General features: G+C 36.8%; 1 protein-coding gene across 2 annotated transcripts in view; it reads left to right on the forward strand.

Moving 5' to 3' along the window:
* CCNY (cyclin Y) overlaps positions 1–10629 on the forward strand; it is a 120683-nt gene extending 110054 nt beyond the window's left edge. For both annotated transcript variants that reach the window (XM_065666746.1, XM_065666748.1), the window contains 2 exons: positions 1916–2078; positions 7861–10629. In XM_065666746.1, the coding sequence (XP_065522818.1) occupies positions 1916–2078; positions 7861–7977 (280 nt within the window). In that variant the 3' untranslated portion in view covers positions 7978–10629. The remainder of the gene's footprint in view (positions 1–1915; positions 2079–7860) is intronic.

Genomic DNA, 10629 nt, shown 5'->3' on the forward strand with positions numbered 1-10629 from the left:
AGATGGGTACGTTCATTTTTTCTATTAATAAGGCAGGAAAAACTCTAGGTCAGAATCTTCAACATCTGTGAATCATTCAGCATAAGTGCCTCTTGCAAAACATCATGCAGACCTTCAGTGTTTTCTGAGTCATCAGCAGTGCATTGAACTGTGCCTAAAAGCTAACAGAGGATTTGGGAGAACTGAAGTGCAGTATCTGTAGTCATGTATATAGTATTACCTTGAATTTCTGTGTGAATTACAGAAGTGGTCAGAGGAAAGCATATATAAAGGAGTCTAATGAAAAGTATAGGGGAAGAAGGATATGGTGGTTAGTTAAGTTACATTAGTTCAAAGAAGAAATACTTGTGTTCTTTTGTTCTTTCTCAGCTGTAGTTAGTCTGCTGATCTGACCTTCAAATCCGGGAGGCAGGGTATAGTAAGAATCAGACACAATATGTTTTTCTTAAAGATTTGGGGATGCTCAAAAGAGGTACAGCCGATATCTTTCTCCATTAAAATAGGTTTTATGTTATCCATTAACATAGACCCTTAGGTTTAGCTTGCAGAAAGTAAAATCTTGGCAGTATAAAAGGACATTTAAAGATAATCTTCTGTGCATTTATTGATAGACATCTTAAAATGTAATTTTTTTCATTTGGATTTTTTAAAAGCTAGAATCTTCAACAGTGTGATTTCATGCCAGAGAGTCTATATCCAGCTATTAGTTAGTCTTTTAATGTTAACTAATATTTATCATTACGTAAACATAGAATTTTGACAGTGTGAAGGTGAGGAAGGACAATGATTATTTTCTAAGTGATGTAAAATTAAAGAGTGAGAATAAGAAAAATAATTCAGTGCTGAAAAACTACGGTACCAGTACATTTTTTGTTATCCTGAGATCCTTCCTCTTCTATTGTCAACTGCCTGCACACTTGCACTGCAGTAAAAATGTAACTTTAATGTGATATTGTAGTAAGTCAATACCTGCTGGTGACACAGCTGTGCAGTCCCTTTACTCTTCAGCAGACATGTACAGCTTTTACCACCAATTGATTTTTTTTTTACTTCTCCTATCTTGAAATCACTGTTTTGAGCATATAATATGTCCCTGCATAAGTATTATGTAGGATATCTAGTTACCATGCAATTTATGAAAATTTCCAATGCTTAATTTTGTTGATTTGCTTATTTCTTAACGTACTTCCTAATGTAGCAGTGTATTTGGTATTGCTATACCAAAGTTTTCTCGGGGTAGGAGCTCAAATAGGACCTCTGTTCCTATCACGTATTTTGACAAACACATTTGTTTTAGGCACTGAAAAGTAAATGATCACCACTGTTGAGTTTTGGTTGCATGGCCTAGGGAAAAACAGCTTTATTCTGTTCATGAAGATAAGACGGTATGCTGAAAAATTCAGGTTTCCCATGAGTAGTTCTAAATGATTGATGATGAAAGGCAGAGGAGAGTAAATAAGTTCCCCAGTAATTTAGGTGTTAGAATACTTTGCAGCATTTATGAGAGTGATGTCTGACAAATCTAGGGCATGTCTGCGTTTCGTGTTTGCATAGCTGTGTGTGCAGATCCACCTAGTGGAGGTACGGCAGAAATGACAAGAATTCTTTTTCCTGCTAACCTCTTTCCGAGATTAATTTAGCTAAAATGATAAAGGTGCCCTTCCACTAGCAAAAGTTTGCGTCTAGATTGGATTGGCACCGCAGTAGCAGCTGCAAGGTTCAGCATCATTCAGATTCCTTACTGGCATATGTATGCTGCTAGAACTTGGTAGACTAGGTCTAACCTTAGGCTAGGGTTATTGTGTCTGGAAAGAATAAGAAATTAACTTGGTTTATATCATTTGCAATTTAAAGTAAATTACATTCAGAATGCACAGACTGAAATATGTTTTCACATTTTATCTTCTCTCTGCAGGAATGAGCTGGAACGCCAGTTTCTTGAGCTGTTGCAGTTCAATATCAATGTTCCCTCCAGTGTTTATGCCAAGTATTATTTTGATTTGCGTTCCCTGGCAGAAGCAAATAACCTGAGTTTTCCTTTGGAGCCCCTCAGCAGGGACAGGGCATATAAACTTGAGGTAAAACTCTTTTTAGATTGCTCAGTGATGAACATATAGGGCGATTTGTATTTTTGTGTTGTATCTCACTTCTCCCATCTCTTCCAAAATATTCCCCCGAGATATTAAAATATCATGTGTCCCTATTTCTGTAACTGTTTTGTTAATGCTTTGGGTATTCGTGGACATGGGGACAGGTTTTTGCCCTTATTTGCTTCCTGCCTTGTCTTGCTTTCCATTTCTTTTTCAGTTCTAGGTGTCTGAATAGACCTTGTTAAAGTATCCACAAGTCTTACAATGGCTCTATTCACAGTCTGGTTTTGTGTGTTCATTTGTTTTCTTAAAACTGATTATTTACCTTAAAGGACAGAATATTAACAAGCATTGCTGAAAATAACTATTCATGTGCTTTTCATCTGCTGTTGCTCCACTTCAGATGGATCCAAGTCTGTTACTTCCTGTGACGTTTTTCTCAGTAATGGCAAAACAGAAATGAGCACATGTCTTTAGTGAATAAATCATGAATGCTTATGAGACCTGGAATATACCATGTGCAGAAAACTTGATGTCAGATGGTGTGGACTGTGAAATGCAGGGCACTATGTATTTCCACAGACATGGGAGGAGTTTAAAATCATGGGCTAATTGTGAGCACTTTGCAAGGCTGGAATCTGGTTTTCCTGAGCTTTCTGATAATGAAATTTTTCAAATAAGGGCTTTATTGCATGGGGGTGTCCACTTTTTATTACTGATTTTGAAATTTGTCATTAGATGCTAACTTCTTTTAACATTGCACATCTTAATGTAACGTCTTTGCACTGGAGATTGTTTGCCTGTGGGTTAGAGTGAGCTTTAAATGTTCTGAAACTCCGAGTCCTCCTGTAAACCAGGCAGGCAGTACTCTACACGTTTTTGTGGGGGGAAATGGTGTGTGGGAAGATTAATTGACTTGTGTGTGACTGTAATGGGAACAGAAAGTAGTGGAGAAAGAATCGAAGCATATTTCCATAAGTTGTGTTTCTCATTCTTTCTAAATACTCTTTCTAAATTTCACAGATAGCTCCAATTAAGGATGTTTCTTAATTCAGTTTATGGAGCATGATGTAAATTTGCATCAGATTTTGTTTCTGTTGAAGAGAATTAAAAACAAAAAAAAAAAAAAAGAAAATTGATTGGGATTGTAGTAGTAAATGAGAAGAATTGGTTTACTAAGTTATAGGGGTCTTGATAATAAGTGCCATTACACATTAAAATTTAGTTAATTACCCTTAGAAGAAATTTAGTGCACAGTTTCCCAGCACTGTCAATGTCTCATACTGTGTATAACAGCAGGTTTCAAATGAAGGTAAGAACGATAGCTCCTAAAACCTCTGAAGAAAAGAAAATATGAAATTACTGTAAATACCCAAAGAATACTGGTGGTTCTTCTCTGCTAACTGAGCATATGTAAAAAGAAAGAAAGGAATATTTTTCAGTAAATCCATATTATTAAACTTTTTTCCATGTTGGGGATGCTTTGTGCTGCCAACAGAATTTGGCTGTAAGTAACCCTGCTAGTCAAAGAGGATGTTTTCTTCAGGGAAGAGGAAGAGTATCTGCTGTGAAATCAACTCTGTCTGCCACCTCCTTCCCTGCATTCTGTGGCCAGAAGGAAAGGAACTGCCTTGTTCCCTGGCAATATTTGGTTGTCAGTAGTGTGCCCTTGAAACTAGCTGACAGCATAATTTATAGCCTTGTTCCTTGAGCACGGTTAAGCATTTAGCTTGCCAGGAGTTATCAAAATGCATTTGCTGCTCTTCTGTAGGTCTCTCATATGCTGTTCAGCCCAAGAGTTCTCTGTTTTTAAAACAGTTGCCTGGGTTGTCAAGTGGAGTAGATGTAGTACCACACAGACTGTGATATTTTTGATACTGAGAGAAAAGCTGCAGTCCTTGATGAAAGACAACAGACTCATAGTGAATGTATGTATGCAGTGTCTGGTAAACGGAAAGGACCTTGCTCAGTCCTAAGATGTAAAACAACATTTACTGACACTGGAGATCACAAAAGATTTTGCATAAAGAATGGTGTTATATTTTAACACAGTTTTGCAACTTTTGCATTTTTCAAGCTATTTTATGTATCTAAAGCAGGAGTATTAGATCTGGCATGGCAGAATCTGCATTGCTATTTCTGCAGGTATCATGACCTTGACATACCTATGATGAAAAAAAACAATCCCAGGAAGACCAAGGACAAGGCTAGTAAATACAGTTCCTCATCAAATGGAAATGCTGGACAAAATCCATCAGCTTAGAGGTGTTATAAAAGGTTATAGTTCATGTTAAAAATGACACCGCTTACTGGAGTATCTACAGTGGATGTTTTTCGTTATTCAGTGTTCCCAACGTTAACACTTAAGCAGCAGCTTTGTCTTTTAAATAGCTAAAAGAAAGTATTTTTGTCTTCATTTTCACCAGCCTGTGGCCTAAAAGTGTCCTGATTTTTGTTATATCAGTCCACCTAGTAGCCAGAAACCATTTTCATGACACCTCTTTTTTTTTTTTTTTTTACCCCATTGTGTGAAATCGTGCCAGTTAAAAATGGAAAATAGCATTTCATTAGAACATCCACTCTGTCCACCTGCCAATGCGGTTTGTTCCAACCAGCATACATAGTAGCATGTTTCCTCCTTCCTTTTAATTATGTCAAATGTCAAGGCTTCCTTTGCTTCTCCTGAGAACTGTTTTCTAATATGGGAGATTTTTCTACCAAAAAGTTGTTGGATATCCAACCTTAGTCCACTATTTTGTAATTTCTTATTCTTGCACCTAGTTATTTTCTCATGTACCGAACTAAACATGAGTCAGATTCTGCTCTTTGGAATAAGCCCACAAAACGTGCCTACCCTTTTTCTGCTTGTGATCTTAGCACTGTGACTGTTTCAAAGCTAGATTTTATAAGAGTATTCATTAGTGCACTCCCAATTCAACTGAGCTTTTTATTGTTAGGGTAGTGAGAGAGCACATAGTTAAAACTTTGAACTACATGCTGTATTTTCTTGACCCTAAAGAAGTACAGTCTCAGAGATCAATCAGACAAAAAGAGAAAAATATGTAAGTTACAAGGTAGAGAACTGCTTCCGTATTCCTACTGTTGCGGTGATTGATTGCAAGCCTGCCTGTTGTGTGTGTTCACAACCCTCTTAGCCAAGAAGTGAAGGGAGAGCAAAACTCCCCTGCTCTTGCCAGGAGTAGCCTAATTGCTCTTCTTTTCATTCTCCATAAATAAAGGAGAACCCACATCATCACAACTTCCAGTTGTTCTAGAGATTTCTTTGTGTTTATTTTTTCCCCACATTTGCCTTACATATAACCCTTCGCAGCTTACTGCTGTCTGTCCCTGCTAGGTTCTTTCTGGTTTATCCTTTTCTGGGGGGTGTTGCAGCACTCACAGTTGTTTGCCTTTGTGCATTCCCAGCAGCAAAGCCATAGCCAGCCCTGCTGCTTTCCTGCCCTGCACAAACCTGTGCATGCAGCCAAAACTTGTACTACTACTACTACTATTGCCTTTCTTACTTCTCCAAAGACTTATTTAGAGTCATAACTCAGCAGAGGAACTGACTTCTAGTTTTGTGTGCATATGCATTTTGGAAGAATATATATGTATGCATTTTTCTAGCTAATTACAGATATAGCAGTCAAGTGCAATAAAATTTCACATGATTGAGTGGTGATCTGGTTTTAAGAATCTTTTGATTTCATATGAGAAATGGTCCCTTGCAAAAATAGGTTTATTTTTCCAGCAATAAAAGCAACAGAAATATCAGATGACAGAAAAGTGTTTATAAGCTATTTGGATTTATTTTAACTGAAAAATAGTAATAAATATTTACAATTTTCCGCTTTGTCTTGTTTCCCCATATGTTATGCTAAAGTTGACCAAGTAACTTGCCAAATAGGCTCCAAATGTCAACTTTGTAAATTATTTGAAAATGAAGAGGCATCTTTAGATCCAGGACACATCAGTCAGTGTGTTTCTTATGCATATGATTAATCAGCAGAGCCTAGAGATGCCAAATACTAAGTGCCACTTCCAAGCAAAATTTCATTTTGTCTGACCAAGTGCCAGAATAGAAATCTTCCTGTGAAACAGGCAATTTTGAAGTGATTACCTTCTCTGGCTGTTTGGTGCCTAAAGTAATAGCCTGATTTGGCAGCTGGAAGAAGCTGAGCTCTACCTCAGTACACCTATTTGCCAAGCCATGCCTTGGCACATTATTTCATGATTAAACACTTTTTACCTACTGGATTTCAAATCCAACTGAATTGCATGAACTTTCTTAGTCTATTGAGGCCCTGGTTAAATTACTAAAATGTTATTAAGCAGTTTCAAGTGAGTTATGTTCTGCATAGCAATGGGAATATTTGTGTTATTTTATTCTGTTGCTCTCTTCATGTGCACCAAAAAAACCCAAGAATGTTCAAGAATGGCTTTAACAAAAGGAAACTCAGTTTCCAACTAAAAAGTAGCAACTAGTTTCTTGTTGGTAGGTTTTATGTTGGTTTGGTTTTGTTGGTTTTTTTAATATAATGTTTTTTTTTGTGGCCTGCTTGACCAAAGAAAGCATGAGATGAATTTGCTCTCAGGTGTATGTGTTTTGTGCTTCTGTCATACCTGCCTCTGGTTTATGCAGGACTATTACAATTAAATTCACTGCTGCAGCTTGCTGTGCTATAGAAGGAAATATCAAGAAAGAAAATGATGATCAGTGGAGTCAGGCTGTTTGTTTGTATTGCCTTGTTTCATAATCAGGCACTTGTACTGGCTTTGTTTGTACAGTGCTTTTTATTAAACAGCCTCTCTTAAAACACAGTTTAAAAGCATTCCTGAGTAAATAAAAGTACTGGTTTAGTTCATCTTATTTTCTTGTATTCGACCTTGAGTGCTCCTTGCAGTGAGCTTTCTCTGCAGTTCTGTGTGTTTGATGCTAGAGTTAACATTCCCACTGATGCCAACCATAGCCTGTCCTAACCATATGAACTCTAATAGACCTGCTATTTTAGGGCACAGTGTACTTGTGCATATGAGGTCTATAATAAATACTTGTTTTAAACTCAGCTAAAAAACAGTAGAAGAAACATAAAATGTTAACTCCAGTGTAGTATAATAGGAGTCAGTATTTGAATGTTTGTGTCTCTAGGAGGTTTTTAAAATTTCTGTGTATTTCTAATGCAAATTAAATTATTCTGAATATGAGTTACACTTCCCACTGGCATCTTATAAGATAGCCTGATCGCACAGAGGTCATCCCTTCTGAAATGCAAAGAAACATCTTGTAATGTTTCTGTAAGCAAAGTGGGGCGAGTATTCTGCCAGACCATTTATCAGTAGAGAAAAATGTAATTACTTTTAGGGAATAAAAGAATCAAAAGTTGTCTGCCTTATATATTCTCCAATATGCTTACATTGTTTTGTTGTCTGCAATTTTTGTCCCAGTGAAGTGCTACGTATGAGTTTCCGTACAGCAGTGGGTAAGCTCTGTCAGCTCCCTTGATGAGATTTGCGAGGGTTAACCTGTGAAGAACAGGCTTGGAATATGCTCAGTGTCCTTTAGAAGCAGCTGTGGTGGGCAATGCAATGTCAGCATGTTTCTTTCTTTTAAGATTAATGAAATGAGAAAGAGGATATGGGGAGAAGCTCTTCACATGTTTAGCTTAATGAAATGACTGTTTGTAATTCTACCTAAACCTGTGTTTAGTTTTATTTTGCCTGCAGAGCTGAGGTTAGTGCAATTGAGGTTTTTCATTCTTTTGTCTTACAGGCCATTTCCCGCTTGTGTGAAGATAAATACAAGGACTTCAGGAAAGCCGCAAAGAAACGGTCAGTCAGTGCTGACAATCTGACTGTGGTTAGATGGTCCCCTGCTATTATCTCCTAACAGAGGAGACTGGAATATTCCTATGGACGTACTGTTTCATCCATCCATTTTTTTTCGGGGTGGGCTGGGGGCGGGGGGCTAGAGAAAAAAGACTTTTGATTTTTTTATTTTTAAATCTGTCAAGCTGCCTTTACAGTGCCTCCCCATTGTGTAGCACACGAGTACATACCTAGTGGAAGGAGAAATGGAGAAAGCGGTGTTCGGGAGAGAAGATGGGCAACAATTCTTTTCTCACTCTCGCTAACAGCTTTACCCTTTTTATAAGGAAACAGCAAATCGGGTGCTTGGAAGAAGAAACAGAAAATGAAGTAGAGGCAGAAATATATATAGGAACTGTGCCATTTTCTAATAAGCTGTACGCATGAAGAGAAATGGCAGCATGAAAACAAACCATGTAGTCGGATGACTGTGCACTAGAGGAATGAAATTGCGAGAGTTCCATCAGAAAGGTTTCTCTTAATATCTTTTTTACTTTTTGTTGGGGTTTTTTTTTTCATTCCTCATTGCTGCTTCCCAGGATAAATTCTTCCCTTTGCACAGCAAGAAATACGAAGTCTGTATTTACAGTAGCACAAGCCCCTGAATAAATAGTGTTGGGTTTTTTCACTGCACTTTTCTCTGTAAGCTGTCTTATTAGCATTATTCTTCATAATTATTATGCATATGTTATATTTCTTGTATGCCTTTTATTGTATTTCAAAAGAGAGAACTTGACCATAGTGCTGAACCAAAAGTGTGTACAGGGATCAGAAGATCTTCGTAATTTCATGATGTGTTTTATTTATAGTATACTTGGGTGCGTGTGCCTTCCTGAGTTCTTGGAATCATTTATTTTTCCTTAATATAAAGATACAGTTATTGAAGTATTCAGATGATGATGATAAGACTTGGGCCAAATCTCTGAAATTTGCAACAGATCTTGTGATCCTTTTTGCAGATTTTCATAGCATTAGAAGTTTAGCAGAATTCATTCTGAGGGAGATTATTTTGGGTTTGTATGGCCTGACTAGTTCATTCCTTCACCTCCAGGTCCATCGTTGCAAGCAATATTCTCAATTTTTATATGTTTACTTTAAATCAAACTGAGTCTGTTTGTATAAAATAAAAAAAAAAAAATAAAAAAAAAATTGTTGTTCCAGTGAGAAGGCCTGTGGAAGAGCAGGATGCAAATCTTAACAAGATACTTGTCACAAATAGATTTGATTTTGAAACTAAAATACAAACCCTCATGTTCTTCAACCTAGGTGCTTATAGAAATTAACAGTAAACGAGCTGTGAACATAATTTCTTGCTCTGATTATTATGCTCTTCTGTCGTTGTTACTAATTCCCTCCTACCATGGCTGTTGCCCCCTTGGAATTTGTAAGAGCCTTTCATAGGAAATAACTTGTCAGTATAAGCACTTGCTTTTATCATTTCCTGGGGTGATTCCTCCCCCCTCCCCACCTTTTTCTTTCTTTTGCACAGTTTAGACAGATACAGCTGAAAACTCTCAGTTCCCTGAAATCCTGTCTTGGTAACTATCACTGAAATGAATGGCAACAGACGTCCCTGATTTATGCACTACTGTGGTAAACCATAAAGATTCCGTATTTGTCTTATTAAGCCCTATGGGCTTGTAGCAAACCTAGGGGCCCAGAGCTGCACACTTCCAGTGCAATGCTAATCGGATGCCTCCGGGCAGAGAGACACTGACAGGATTGAAGTAGTAATACCAAACAGTTTTCTGTTAACTTTCTAATGTGATTTGTGTAGTTTGAGACATGAAGGTTTTGTCCATAAATTCTCCTGACGTCCTTTGGGCCTTTAAAATAATCTCATTCTCATCACTTCTTGTTGTGCCAATGCATCAGAACTGTGAGTATCCAAGTCCATTTTCCCCTTGAATGTGGAATGTAAGGAAAGTGTTTATAACAGTACAAATGCAAATTACAGCATTTGAAACCTCTTTACATATAGTATCTAAAGGAACATTTTCAGAGCATTTGAAACTCATCCTTTATAAGCATAAATTTAGGCTTTAAAATATGTAAAATATTTTGATTTATCAACACTTTGCTAAACTATTTTCCATTTAACTTGATATCAGGAATATTGGTTTTATCCATTTCTGGGTGATGGAGATATGAACTTTGGATTATGTAAAGATCTCAATGCATCAACTATAATTTTTGTGAAGTTTATTAAACTACTTTAAAGATTGTATAGTCTATTTATTGTATGTATGTACATACAGTCTGATACTTTAAAAAGTGGATTCCGTAAAACCTGGCTCGGTCTTGTTTAGACTATTGAATATCGTTTTAGCCTTGTGCACTGGATTCTACCTCTGTATAGGAGAATTTTCCATATTCTTAATTAGTACTGATTCTGTGATTAACTTGGTTATGTTTCTTGCACTAAGAATTAAAAAACAAAAAATCTGCTGTAAGTGTGGATTTTTTTTTCTTTAGTTTAAGTTTTACCAGATGAATCCTCTACATTTAGATGGGTGTTTCTTTCCCTCATGGTTATAGAATAATTCTTTGCTTTTTCTTCTGGTTTCTTCCAAGGTTGCCAAAAAATACAGTACTTGTCAGTAAATCTTAATGAGTGTCTTTTGTTTGCAAGGTGTTCTATACCGTATAATTAAAAATGAATCATTATTTAGGA

Source organism: Lathamus discolor, chromosome 2 (genome assembly GCF_037157495.1).
Source record: "Lathamus discolor isolate bLatDis1 chromosome 2, bLatDis1.hap1, whole genome shotgun sequence".
NCBI lineage: Eukaryota > Metazoa > Chordata > Aves > Psittaciformes > Psittacidae > Lathamus > Lathamus discolor.